At 38.1% G+C, this 15,334-nt stretch overlaps 1 protein-coding gene across 4 annotated transcripts in view; it reads left to right on the top strand.

Moving 5' to 3' along the window:
* The window catches only part of Cacna2d1 (calcium voltage-gated channel auxiliary subunit alpha2delta 1), a 419,594-nt gene that overhangs the window by 83,615 nt on the left and 320,645 nt on the right, over positions 1 to 15,334 (top strand). For all 4 annotated transcript variants that reach the window (XM_021163867.1, XM_021163869.1, XM_021163868.1 and 1 more), the window contains exon 3: positions 3,585 to 3,701. In XM_021163867.1, the coding sequence (XP_021019526.1) occupies positions 3,585 to 3,701 (117 nt within the window). The remainder of the gene's footprint in view (positions 1 to 3,584; positions 3,702 to 15,334) is intronic.

Here is a 15,334-nt window from a genome sequence, read left to right on the forward strand (position 1 = left end):
TGTTTCCTCTTTAAAGGCTTCTTGCTGTTTACCTGTGTTTTCCTGTATTTCCTTCTTAAAGTCCTCCATCATCATTATGAGAAGTGACTTTAGATCCATGTCTTCCTTTTCTGGTGTGATGGTGTAGAACAGATGTTGTGTTCCCCTTATCAGTGATCCTAAGATCACTTGGAGATTCCTCTAGGGACTATGGGGGTATTCACTGACTCAGCGCCCTAGGTGACCTGGTGATGGAGCCAACTAGAAGGGACTTGTGCCCCTGGTCAGGCTGGTTTTCTGCTTCCCTACTTCTGTCTCAGGTCCCACACGATTGGATTGGAACAGATGTTGTGTTCCACTTACCAGTGATCCTAAGATCACGTGGAGAGTCCTCTGGGGACCATGGGGGTGTCCACGGATTCAGCACCCAAGGTAACCTGGTGCTGGCGCGAACCAGAAGGCTATCATGCTTTTTTTAATCATAAAATTAGATAGTTTTTTCCAGTCAATTGTAGTATAATATTGATCCATTTTTATTTTAAGAGAGCATTTCCATTTTATTTCTTATATAAAATAGTACACCCAGATATTTGCACTGGCACTATAGACTTAATATTACTTAACAATATATTTCAGCATTATGAAGCAGATTTCACTTTTAATTCTTGTGATAGCCAACTTTCTATTACTATTTGAAATATTCAAATTAATTAACTGGTTATTATTACTATTATTAATTTCAGTAACGCTTCTGGTCTATGCCTGATTGGCCTTATAGCTTTGGTCTCACGACAAGCAAGCACGTTATAGTTGTAGAGTGTGGCAGAGTGAAAACTCTAACCTCACGACCAGGAAGCAAAAGAGAAAAGTAGAGAGAATGCCAGTGTTTCTTCAATCCCTTCAGGAGAATTTCACCAAGATTCTAACAAGCTTCCAATAAGGTCTTACCCCTTACAAAAGTTGCTTTACCTCCCAATAGTACCATTATAATGCATGAGCAATTGGGGGTCAATCAATATTCAAACTATAGAGCAGTGGCAATTTTGGACTTTTGGTTTCTTTAAAAAACACAGACATATTATATATAAGAATATATTCTGTTTTAACCCCAGGTGTGGGGATATGGGCCTGCATTGAGCTGACTGTGTCAGCTGACTATGATTTGTCTCGTGCTCTAGTAGAGACATCGTTTTGTCAGCTGCAGATAGTTTCTGCAGTTGGGTGACATTTGGGATTGTGGCAGTTTTTCAGCAGGTGTATAAATGGTAGAGCCCTGATAGGGGTGGGTTGTGGGTCATGGTTGTTCTTTTTGAGGAGTTTGGTTGTGGTTTGTTAGTAGTCTTGTTAATGAGGAAACAAAAGGAATGAAATTAGACTCAGGAATTCTCTCTCTCTCTCTCTCTCTCTCTCTCTCTCTCTCTCTCACACACACACACACACACACACACACACACACACACACACACACACAACTCCCCCCCTCCTTTCTCCCCTTTCTCCCCTCTCTCCCCTCCTTCCCATCTCTCCCTTTCCTCTCTCCTTTCTCTCCTATCTTCTGATAGAGGGTGAAACCAGGGGAGATAAAGGATAAAAGAACCCACAAATAATAAAGGTCAGCTACAGTATAGGATTTCATAAGTATTTAAAAATAATACCAGAGAGACAATGTTCTAAAATATTCTGTATACATTAGATATAATATATGCATATTTTCATCCTTGGAGACACCTAGTGACAGGTGAGGCACATGTTGTGTGACCTAGTAAATTTAAGTCTGAATCCCCTCCAGTAATTGTGGAACATATTTTACACCCCCTTTATCACAAGAAAGGAGACTTTATTGAGAAATGCACAAGATATTAATGATACAAGTACCAGTACATTGCACATCAATTAGCTGTATTGTTTTTACTGCAGGACTGTGTTGGATCAATTAAAATGATGTTAAGGTTTATCTATTTGTAACTGGAATCAATTGATCTATTCACATATTGATGTTCTAGAATCTCAGTTTAGTCTGAAATGAAAGAAGTTCATGTTGGGAGGAATTCTTCAAGGATAGCCAGGGTGTTTAGGACAGGACATGATAATCCAACCTGTGAACGCTTAAGCCATCTGCTCATAAGCAAGAGACCTGGGTGAAACCAATTAAGAGGTTTTTAAACTACAAAACTAATTTTTGGAATATTCTGAATGGACCTGTGCTCAAAAGACTTGAGTTCAAATAAATTACTTTAAAGAGCACATGGCGATTCACAGCCTTAAAAATATGTTAGCTTGTGATGTCTAAATTTATAGTCATAGAATAGTGGTTTTTAATAGCTGAGTGCTTTCTTTACATGGGAAACTCCCTGAAATCAATCTTTAGCACCTTACACACCTCAAAGTATATATACATAAATAAATGTATATGTATGTGTGTGTATCTTCATTGAAAAGTGATATCTGCTTTGACAGATAAATGGTTTGGAGTTTGCATATAGTTGAATTGAACATCCATCGCTTACCATCCTTGCTCAGCTGGGACCAGGCCTTAGAACCTGTGCATAATGAAATAAAATAATACAAGCAAGTAGAACTGGTTGTAGTATACGCCTGGATTCACTCTTCACAAAGCAATAAAAAGCTGCCAGGCCTTGGCTTTAATGATGGTTAAGTCATGCATGTGAGTCCCATCTGCTCTGGGCATAGGGGATTTCCTTCTTGGATCACCCTCCAGCCACAAGCGCTGCCATACCTCCTCCCCCAGTACAGTTCCTCTGCCTGCTGGCAATGGATAGGTTTTGTGTATCAGGGGCAGCCTATACCACTGGAGGTAAATCCTTCTGTAGACATCAATTTGAGCCCTAGAAATGAGGCTGGGTCTTAATTTTATATACTATGTTAACTTTGGCATAGTTTATTTGATGATTTAAGTAAAGAATTATCAAAAACAGAAAAATACTGATATTTAATATAATTGTAAAATTACACCTTTAACATCCACATCAGTACTTTGAACTTTTTAATTTCTCTAGCTGTGAACTGTCTTAGAGGGCCTTGGTTCCCTGCTGTGAAGCACAGCAGGGAGTGATCCTCAGTCCCTCATTACTGCTTGCCCCTCTCCATAAACTTCAGAGGTAAACTTACCCTTCATGGCCACAGTAGTGGGGAATAGCTTCTATAAGGAGCCCATGATCCATCTGGTCTGACCTATCTTCTACCGTGTTCACACACGCCTGTCTTCCAGGTATCACCTCTCATGGATAGTTTTCTCTTTATTTCCTAGGTGGCCTCCTTTCTTAAAATGAGGGGGGTGACAATATCAAACTTTGAAGTTGAGGGGATGGAAAGCCTCTTCCCCAACAGTGTACATGTGAACACATGTTATGTTATAACGAGTGGCCTAACCTATTGTTTTTTGCAATCTGGCTGTCTTATAGAAAATGTACATTTATTTGTGCATGTTTTTCTGATACATATCCAAACTCTAAAAGAATCATGATGAAGGTAAAAGAGTAGATCTTTCTAATTATTCGGTTTTGGTTTTAGATGCATCATAATAGGAATTTATGACCTAAAGAAATAGCTGTTGCTCTTCTTAATTATCTTTTTCTTTAACATAGATTTATGAAAAATACCAAGATTTGTATACCGTGGAGCCCAATAATGCACGCCAACTGGTTGAAATTGCAGCCCGAGACATTGAGAAGCTTCTAAGCAACCGATCGAAGGCCCTGGTGGTGAGTGGAGATGGCGCCTTCGCTTCTAGTTATTGCTCCGTGGCTCTGTGTTGTTTGTGTTTGAAGTTTTCAGTTGATACTTTTTCCCCTTGGTAATCACATTCACCAAGGGGTTCATGGGGTCAATAAAATCCCACATAAACAGATGGCTTTCCTCTACCCCTTGCTTTATTTTTATTATATTACTTTTTTCTTTTTATAATACATGAGAGGTATTGCTAATACATGAAATACTTATGTAAATTATTATATACGATAATCCACTGATCACATTTTAATTTTTGCTAAAATATAACCTCATTATTATTGCTAGCACATAAACTGTAGTACTTTCCTATCCCATGATCCCATATTCCTACCAAAGTGTTCAGTGTGTGAGATAATTGGTTAGTCACGTCTGAGCTTTACCAAAAGTTTATATATACTTGCTTTGCTACATAATGTTTAAATCTTTGCTGATTTTCAGCATCATACTGTATGTAGCCTACAGAGGCTTGCTTTTTTCATCCACACTGTATCTATATGATTCATTGACTTTCATCTAGTTTTAATTTATATATATAGTTCTAGTCCCACCTCATCCTGATACCACCTAGTAGGAACAACACACTGCACATACATGCTCTGTAGCAATCCAAATTTTAAAAGTTACCATCTCTCCATGATAGTTTGAATTTGCTGATGCAGAGTCTATTGATCTAATTATAGTGTATTTTTAAACAGTGATCAAGATTTAGTTATAAACTGATATGAGGTTAATAACAATAACCACTAATAAAATTATAGATAAGGAATAAGTTATCTCTAAATATCTTGCCCAATCGTGTTCACCCATCTTGTGATGGTTCAGGTGATGCATGCCTTAGTGGTGAAATGAGGTGAGTACAGTAGACATTATGCTACTGAAAAAGACTGTAGCATGTGAGACTTTCCTGGCCATGTGCTAACTGAGGTGCTACTGCTCTAGTGAATGCATCCTGCCTCAGCAGGGAGAATCATGTTCTGGGCAACATGAAGTGAGGTGTTCCTGTGGGAATCAGATTGGCAAGAGACTTAAAATGTATGGATTGCTCATTTCTAGAATCTTACTGTTAATATGTTCACAACTATTTACGAACATAGATGATGGACATCATGAAAAATAAAACAACAATACTAATGGAAGATGATATATATAGTTAGGTGTTATTTGAAGAGCACCATACATTCAGTCCAGGATAGTAGAATTGCCAGACAAAAGTGAATTCAGAAAAGCATTTCATACAGTATGGTAGCTGTAATCTGCCAAAATGTTTGGTCAGCTTAGTTCTCTACTTGGTGTATCTAAGGTCTTATTAGTTCATATACTGAACAGATGCAACAATGTCAGAGGTCTTAATTATCTGCAAAGAAATGGCTACAAAATGGGATGTTCCTCTGCTAATTTCTGAAGAAGAGATATGTTCAGTCACCTTTCCTTTAGTGTGCAGTGAAATATCTATTCATGTCATTTGCACATTTGTATTCTTTAATTGGTTTAAAGGTGGTCCATTCTTGGTGCTGTGTAAACTAGTTAATTTCAGCTTCCTTTCTGGCTTTTTATTTGTCTTTGATGTGTATTTTGATAGATTCTTAGTTTTAACAAAGTCAACTTTATATTACTAGTATTTCTGAGTGTTCTGTTTGTGAACTCCTCTGTTACTATTAAATCATATATAATACACAAATATATATATACATATATATATATAAATAATTTTAAAAAAATGATTAATTCTAAAGATTCCCAAGTTTTGTTTTTCATATCCGAGTACTTAATACATTTGAAACATAATTTCAGGCTTCAATTTAACTGAACTTTTTTTTTCTAGCTAATTTTCCCATGATCATTCATTATGTAGTTTTTTTTAATTCTATTAATCCCTGATCACTGTGCTAAGTAGCTTGTAACCTAAGTCTTTTGCCATGTAATTCTTTTAAGAAGTACTTTAAGGCTACTCAGACCTTAATTTTTTTATCCAAAAAATACATGTTCAGCATGTAATTACCCTGAGAAATCTATACTGGGATTTTGTTTTGATATTATTATTGATTGAAGAAACTTTGCGAAATACTAATATCATATAATGGTTGGTCTTTCTATTTGTAAGCACTCCTACCCCCTCACCCACCCCACCAGTTACCACCAGTTTAGCATTCTTTTAGGTTGTTATTATATGTGTGTCAAACACTACCACTTGTTCTTGTTAGATTCCAAACCGTTCTCTTGACCCTCAAATTCTTATATCCACTGTGAGACACTTTCAAATGTTTTGACTATTGTTCTTAAGGTATCCAGGATTTGAAGCAGGAATCTCAATTGCTATGTGGTTTATCAGATTCAATATTTATTATAATTTTAATATATAGCAAGGACAAGTCCATGGTAAGATAAACTTGCTTAAAGCATTATTATCTTCAATTTATTTAAGAGTAATATCATTTTAAAACATTTAGAGATGCAAATGTTTGCAACCTCCAATAGCATTTAGGTTCTTTCTACTAATGTGCTTAAGTTTCTGATCAATGTGTGTAAGATTCTATAGAATAAAACCATGCACATCACATCTTAATGGAACCGAAATGGGTTTTTTAAAGACTTTTTTGTATTTCTCACTTACCTTGAATTTAAAGACAACTAGTGTCTTTATTTGCTCCCTTTGGGGGTTTCAGTGATGATCTCACTTGCATGGTGGCAGAGTGCAGAAGTCATAATGGTTAATTAGTATAGAATTAGTTAGATCTTATGTCTGGGAGACAGGCTCATGTTTGTTTGCACACTGAGTTCTTTGTTTAACTTATTGATTCCACAAAAATAGAAAAGATGATTTCATAGGGAAATATTTTGAAGCTAATTGACTCACAGGTGCCATGTTATGGTATGAATGGATGCAAAATGGCATTATTAATTTAATTCTGTTTTTAATTCTGTTTTTGCTGTAGGCTTATGGGAAGGGAGACATCTGGATTAAAGGAGCTTTAATTTAGCTGCTTGTTATAGTCTTATAATTTTATTCAAAATATAGTTGAAAAGTTATGAACATGCAAATAAGAGGTAGATGATAAGACTTAATATCAGACTCTATCGTGTGCTTATACTAAGTAGAGTGATCTAATTACTTCTCACATTAATACTATGGTGTGGATACTATTATTAATCTCACTTTTCAATAAAGAAACTGGGTCTTTCAGAGCTCCTGAAATTTGCCCAAGGAAATATATCTAATAAGTAATGTATGCAGTGCTTTCAGAGTTTAATATGCATACAGATCACGTATGGTTCTGGTTAAAATGCAGATTTTTATTGAGTAGACTGAGCAAGGGATACATTTCTAATAAGCTTCCAGGTGATGCAGATATGTGCTTTATGAAGCCCATTGGGCAGTCAGAAGATGAAAGGGGGGCACACTTGGGGGTTTCCAACTCTAGGAGTTGCTTTACAGACTGAACACATTTATCGTTTCACTGAAGAAGTGTGGAATAGAAAAGGGGAAAGGGAAAACTAAAAGTTTTAGTTGTGATCGTTTATTTGGGAGAGGGGATATGAGTGTCCTAATGATTTGTCTCAATGCCATACTTCCTTTTTATTAGTGCTTTGTAGATATCCTGCCCTGATAAATACACCATTTTAACCTTTTAACCCATACTGACAAATTTAGCCATGTTATTTTTATGATTTATCTGTTTTACAGCTTTTTTTTTTCTAAAACTTTCTTCAGAGATACCTTGGAAACTGGATCAATATGATTACCCTGAGAATACTGTTGTTGGATTAATTCTAACACAACCTTGGGTCTAATGATGTTTGGGCGTAAACGTGAAATAATCATTTAATATTGCTATTAGCATGCATTTCAGGGTGAACTAGACTGAAATGAGTGCAAGTGCTAACGAGCAGTGCATGGGAGAAAGCTTCTTAACAAAACAATCCAATGGTGTCTCTGGAGAGAAGGATGTAGATGAAATCTGCCATCCAATGGGGTCTCTGGAGAGATGGATGTAGATGAAATCTGTGGTCTCTTTGTTCCCCAGAAGCTGGGATCTGCTTAGGAAATGATTCTCTCTGGGTCTTTGTGTAGAGAAAATAGGATCAAGGTTAGAATAAACAGTTTTTTTCTTTTGACACTTTTCTAATTATTGCATATACTTTCTCCCTCTCGTTATCCCAGTAACTTTAATTAAATGACTCCAATTCATTGTGAAGCTTTAAATAATGTAATTTGCTCTACTTCTTAATTTAACCTTGATATTCAACTTAAGAGTTGAAAATGAAAAGAGGAAAATAATAAATAATTTAATTCAGTATAAAATAGGTTTGTCTTTCTGTTTCTGGAAGGACTAGCTTATTTATCTAACTGAATAGTTTAGTTAGGATCCTTAGATGTTAAGCTAATGGCCTTACATTTCTTACATGTTACTGTGTCACTTGTCCAGTGGAGATGTAAACTTCATTTCACACCAGATAGGCGTCAGCAGCAGTCGGCTGACACAATTCCATCCATGTCTAGCTTGGTGAACCAATAGTTTATTTGTGTTGCTTAAAGAGAGCATGGGTAACTCAGCATGCTGCACCACTGAACAGCACATCCCAGATTGGGTGATGAGAAATGAAAGCTGCATCAGTAGAATCGCCTGTACAGCTTGCTTGTTCTTCACTGAAGTTCCACTGAAGAGTCTTATGTGTCCGACAATTGTTGACTGCTTATATAACCACAAGAAAGGACACATGGCCCACTGTGTTCATAGCAGCCCTATTTATAATATCCAAAAGCTGGAAAGAACCCAGATGTCCCTCAACAGAGGAATGGATACAGAAAATGTGGTACATTTACACAATGCAGTACTACTCAGCTATTAAAAACAATGAATTTATGAAATTTCTAGGCAAATGGATGGATCTGGAGGATATCATCCTGAGTGAGGTAACCCAATCACAAAAGAAGTCACTTGATATGCACTCACTGATAAGTGCATATTAGCCCAGAAACCTAGAATACCCAAGATACAATTTGCAAAACACAAGAAAAGCAAGAAGAAGGAAGACCAAAGAAGACCACATGGATACTTCATTCCTCCCTAGAATAGGGAATAAAATACCCTTGGAAGGAGTTACAGACACAAAGTTTGGAGCTAAGACAAAAGGATGGACCATCCAGAGACTGCCCCACCCAAGGGTTCATCCCATAATAGCCACCAAATGCAGACACTGTTGCATATGCCAGCAAGATTTTGCTGAAAGGACCCTGATTTAGCTGTCTCTTAAGAGTCTATGCCAGTGCCTGGCAAACACAGAAGTGGATGCTCACAACTATCTATAGGATGGAACACAGGGTCCCCAATAGAGGAGCTAGAGAAAGTACCCAAGGAGCTGAAGGGGTCTGCAACCCTATAGGTGGAACAGTATGAACTAATCAGTACCCCCAGAGCTCATGTCTCTAGTTGCATATGTAGCAGAAGATGGCCTAGTTGGCCATCATTGGGAAGAGAGGCCCCTTGGTCTTGCAAACTTTATATGACCCAGTATAGGGGAATGTCAGGGCCAAGAAGTGGGTAGGGGAGCAGGGCGGAGGTGGGAGTGGATATAAGGGACTTTTGCGATACCATTTGAAATGTAAATGAAAAAAATATTTAATAAAAATTTAAAAACCTTTGGGATAGCACTGGAAATGTAAATGAAGAAAATACCTAATTAAAAAAAATCTGCATTTCCATGCTGAGTATGCACCTTGACATGCACATGAGCTCTCATATCATTGGGTGTAGCCTCACAGGGACTCACTGACATCATACTAGTCCCAAAGCACAGACAGTATGCTAGCAATTCAGATATGTGGAAAGGGAGCAAAAAAAAAAAAAAAGGAAAGAAAGGACCTCATTGACTGGTTACTTTTCTGCAGGTGAAATGAGCCAATTCAAGCCAGATTAAACTATATTAAAGGCTGCTCTGGGGCGGTCAAATTAACTGGACTTAAGGAACAAGGCCAGAGAAATCACTGTGGGGGGTGGGAGAGAAAGAGGCTCTGGGGGAAGGGCAGCCCAGCCTCTGGTCTAGAAAACTGAAGGTTGGGGGCAGGGTATGGCAGGTAGGGACAGAGGAATACTAGGGGAATCTGGAGGCCAGGTCTGCTTTGATATGTGAAGTAGGCACCTCAGTCTCTAGTCTCGGGTTTGAAACCAAACACTCAGCAATCCTTTTACATTCTTATGAATTGTCATAACTCTAACTTGTATCTCTGAGCCTTCCTCATCCCCTTCATGAGGGATGTTGCAATCTGGGAAAAATAGTGACACAAACCTCCACCGCTTCACTTGGCTTTTCCAATTTCTCTCTCTCTCTTTCTCTCTTTTTTTTTTTTTTTGCCTTCTACAGTGTTCCTTAATCTATTCAATATGTACTATGGGTGTCTGATTATCTGCATGGCTGGATGCTTACCTACACTGTCACAGTAGCAGTTACTTATTCCCAACTGTGTGACTTGTAATGCTTCTCTACCATTACCATGTCTATTGCCAACCAACCTGTCCTCCAGGCCTAGTGCTGTCAGCCATAGTAATCTAGGGGTGTAAATAAAAATGTTTACTAGGCATGGACAGGCACCTCCCATTTGTTTAACAAAACAATAAAAATAACCTCCACACTGTACCACATTTGGGTTTCTAGGCCTTGAATCCAATCAGAAAGCAGTTGGTTGCACCCACAATTATTATGCCATTATTTTTCAAGAGGGTACCACTTACCTAACTGAGCAAGCCTTTTTTTGTATATACATATCAACAAATATATGGTATATATAACATACATATAACATAAAATATAACATATACCTATCATATTTTAGTATGTAATTGCCTACCTCTTGGGAAAGCTTAATCTTTTTCACCTGCACTACTGTTGGCTTTCCCCTTCTTTGACTCTTAAGCTGAACATTGCTCAGGCTTTTAGGCCTTTCAGATGCTCAAACCCAATAAAGATGACTTTTTGTTAGGATTTTCTTTAACTGTCTCATACCAATTGCCACACTTTATTTTGGGTGACATGGACAGGCCCACTTGTCTGACGTTCTTTCATGCACTGCTGAGAGGTTTAATAAACCAACTTTACATGCTACTCTGTCATTCAGAGCCTCCCTTACCTTGCAAAGACTTCATTTTGTCATAGAATTTATCAAAGGCAGCTAAGTCCTATACCACTGTCAAGGTACCCCATAGCTTAACTTCTTTATTAAATCTAATATGAACCCAGTTTTAATCATCCCAGCCTACTTGACATCAAATACTATTTCTTTCACCCTAAATTTTCTCAGTAATATATGTCTCCCAACTTAGTTATGGTTTTATTGCTGTGAAGAGACACAATGACCAAGGCACTCTTATAAAGGACAATAATTAATTGGAGCTGGTTTACAGGATCTGAGGTTCAGTCCATTTCATCATGGCTGGACTCATGGCAGCATCCAAGCAGGCTTGGTGCAGGAGGATCTGAGAGTTCTATGTCTTGTTCTTCAGGCACATAGAAGATTGGCTTCCAGGCAGCTAGGAGGAGAGTCTCCAAGCCCACTCCCAAAGTGACACACTTCCTCTAATAAGGCTATACCTACTCCAACAAGGCCATACTTCCCAATAATGCCACTCCTTGAGTCAAGCATTCAAACCATCATACCCCTTATTTGTATTCCAGCCCATGAGATTAATGGGGACTTCAGCAGTCAATAACCAAGTGTTTCCAACTGCTGATTTGATCTTGTTCATTGGGGACTATTTTTTTTCTTTTTTTGAGTGGATTCAGTTCATAAAGCCTTTGTCTCAAGGAAGGTTAAGTAGAAATTTCCCTGAATTGTTTTGTTTCCATGGCACCCAGACTGATGCCATCCACCCCTGTTACACAGCTTCACAAGCCAATCTGTGAATACTCTTGCTTCTTGTTTAATGTTTTCCAGGGCTGGTAAGATGGCTCAATGAGTAAATAACTTGACACACAAGTCTGGCCAACCATATCTGATCTGTATAACTCACATAAAGGCATAGAATCAGCTTCACAAATTTGTCCTTTGTCCATGACACATGTGACCCTCCCCGAACAACAATATTACTATCCCTAAGAGTCATAAACTTAGAGAGTTTTACCCAATTTAATCACTCTAGATACAAAGTATTTTTTAAATATATTTTCCTGTGCTGGGCCATTATCAAAGCCATATCTGCATGCTGAATCATGCATTTTCTCCTCCTACATTTGTGGTCAAGCTTTTGGGGTATTTACTGTTACTTCTAGAACTTTCTCTTTCTGCTCATTGCTCAGTTCTCTGGAGATTCAAGTTAATGAGTATCAGTAAGGAGTCATTATGACAGATCCAAATTGTAATGTTTTGTTTTTTATTTTCCATTTTACTATGCTTTGTCAGCTCTAGGAAAATGGCAACAAAATACTTCCTTCTTATTCTCTGTGTTTTGTACTTTTTCTGATAAATTAGAGGCTTCTGAAGACAGCATACTTATATCTTTTTCTCCTTGTAATTCGTAACATAAGGAGATACTTTCTGAGTGGACAGGTCAGAATAAATTGCCTGAATATGTTGTATTGGCCATGCAAGTATTATTCTAATCAGGCCACAAAACACTACATGCTTGTTTCAGAGACTGCAGTTCATTCTCTACTTGCCATTTGGGGGTTATCTCTGTACTTACTTGGTAGATTTCTATCAGCAAGCAGGCAGTATAATGGCCAATATTGTGCACAGGAAAATGACCGCCCTTGGATTCTCCCCATAGATGACACAGCTTCATATATTTATGCATGGCCCATTACCTATAGCAGGGCCAACCAAATGGTACTCCACTGGGGATGCACACCATACTGTACTCACTGGGGAAAAGTAGCCATATGTGGGTTGTCACTGTGGAAGTTCCACTCATAGACTTATCACCCTCAGTTCCACATTCTATCACCTTATATGGGGCTATGCAGCTCTTTCTTCCAATCTTATCTTTAGTTCTTTGGATCTCTTTTTGGGTACTAATTGTGGTAAGACTTTTCCTCTGGGGGACATGAGCATATGTCTCTTCACCCAAAAAAGGTCAGTCCAAAACTATGATTCTACCTAAATCTGGCTTGCTGAATGAATGAACTTGTTGTGGTCACTGGCGAGAACATTGGTGAAGGGTTATTTATGGGAACACGGATTTCGATCACTGGGAAACCCAATATAGGGTTAGTGATAACTTATCAAGTATGCATTAATCATCCTGCACAATTTTCAGGTAGTTTCACTGAAGAGTACTTTTCTCTAGGAATTGATTACTACTTATAAATAATGAGACTTCTGAGTCTTATAACTATTTTATGAATCCAAGTGAATTTCTTGTCAGTTTTATTCCCTGGGTAGAAAATGTCTCTATTCAGAGGAAATAGTCACACAGAGCCAGTAGGGTTTGTGGAAACATCAATGTCCAAGTCTTCCTCTTGGTGACTTCAGAAACATGAAAAGATAATGCAAAGAAAAAAACTCAATCCATACAAATGCGAAAAGAGTACAAGGAAGAACTATGAGATACTTTAGTGCTGAAAAAAAGAATGGAAAGCTTAGCTGGAAGGATTCACAGGCTTACTCTTGTGAGAGGATATTAAGGAGACTGTGTCAATGGAACGAGACAGTGGTGTTGCATAATTGTCTAGGAGCAAATGACTGACAAGGAGTGTGTCTAGATTTTTGAGGAGACAACAGAGGACACCTGTGGGGGTATGGATGAAGGTTCTTAATTGTTTTGAGGGTGGAGGACAGAGAAGCATGCTAATACTCAGACTAGAAGGAATCTATTAAACTAGGAAATAAGAAGAAATTACAAGAGCAAATTTTTGAAGAATCGTTTCTAATAAAGCATGTTAGAGCAGGGTGATGGAATTCATCTTTGAGAAGATGCTGAGGTTTGTCAGCTATGGGATATATTATTATCAAATCCAAATCAAGCCTGCAATGTAAGGAGGTAGAGAAGAAATTAAAAGTCATACTTCACGCACATGTAATTTCTTAATCAAGGAGAAGGCAATATAAATGCAAAATATAGGTTTTCAGATGTTGAAGATTGAAATAAGGCTTGAGAGCATGAAGTAAAAATGAAGATGGGAAGAGTCTGCCAGGCATAATTCAAATGAGTAGATGAATAAAATAAAATATACTTTACTAACATTGTGAAAGGGCAGAGGATAGAGAATAAGTGGCACCCTAAGATGTGCAAGGATTTCAGAGCAGCCTGAAAATCCTGTTTATACATATATATGTGCATGTATGTGTATTCTACTTCTTGGTCCAAAGTCTTCCCTAAGACCTTAAGCCTAGCCACACTCAGGAGACCCAGAGAGAGGTTTCTCTGGAAAAGAATATCAAACATGGTTCTCTAATCTAGGGGAAGATGCATTCTCCTTCAATCATGTTGTGGGTGTCTTTGAGAGGATTACTTTGCTAAAGTCTCCAGGTCAATGACTAAAAAGTCCAAATGAACTAGGCACTATTCTTTATGCAATATCAACATTACTTTTCCTCATTTTTATTTGATGCCTGCCTATGGATGCTAAAAGTGAAGCACCAAGTTTAGGATTTCTCTTTAGTGACAGCAGTCGGAAAGGAGTCCACCGAACACAACCCTGGGGGGACATGCAGCTCAAGGGCTGCAGCTGTTCTGCACCTCCATCTAACGTGGCAAAAGCAGCTCTGCTAAAGGTAAAAATACAGTGTCAGATAGGAACCGAGGGATGGGCGTGTAGCTGCTCAAAGTCTTGGTACCACCAAACAGTCATTGTGAGCACCCTAAAAGAGGAGCAGTCTATGTTAAGCATCCATTAATTCCAGGGCATCAACACAGAAATGGTCAAGAAAAAAAACCCACAATGGCCAGATAGATTTCTCACAGTGACATTGCTGAAACTTCTCTCCATGAGCTGGAAAGTCAACTCAGGGTGAGCTGGGAAGACATTCTGAGGGTGAATATGAATGAACTTCTGCTGCACTTCCTGTCTATTGCTTCTCTCTTGAAAACAGCACTGAGGTGGCAATCGGTTATTAAAGGAGTAGTTATTTGCTTGTTTACGATTCTTTGAAGGTGGCTTCTGAACTCCCAGACTTGTGTAATTCTCCTGCTTCTGTTTCCAAAGTGCCTAGGACTTCAGGACCACTGTGCCTACCTTCAGTGGATTTTAGATCCGTTTGGGCTTCTGATTTTAAACCAAGATTACATATTTTAATTGAATTAATGAAACTTTTTGGGAGTGAAACATTTTTATATAATGGTGAGTGTAAGTTATGAAACCTCTGAGATGTTATCCTAGTCGAATATAGTTAGTAGACAGGCCAAGGAAAAGATAATTTAAGCAGGTTTATTTTCATCATGCAAGAAGAGATTTTCAGAAGTTACTCTTCCTCTGGTGTTCTGTGTGTCTGTCTCTCTAAGAGATCTTCGACTCTCTCTCTCTCTCTCTCTCTCTCTCTCTCTCTCTCTCTCTCTCTCTCTCTCTTGTGTGTATATGTGTATGTTTTGCACATATATTGTAAATGTTCAATGGGACCAGTGCCTTTCTAGAGTATTTAGTTATATCTCTCTGTGTGTGTGTGTGTGTATCTCCT

This window comes from Mus caroli, chromosome 5 (assembly GCF_900094665.2).
Source record: "Mus caroli chromosome 5, CAROLI_EIJ_v1.1, whole genome shotgun sequence".
In the NCBI taxonomy this organism is placed as follows: Eukaryota; Metazoa; Chordata; class Mammalia; order Rodentia; family Muridae; genus Mus; species Mus caroli.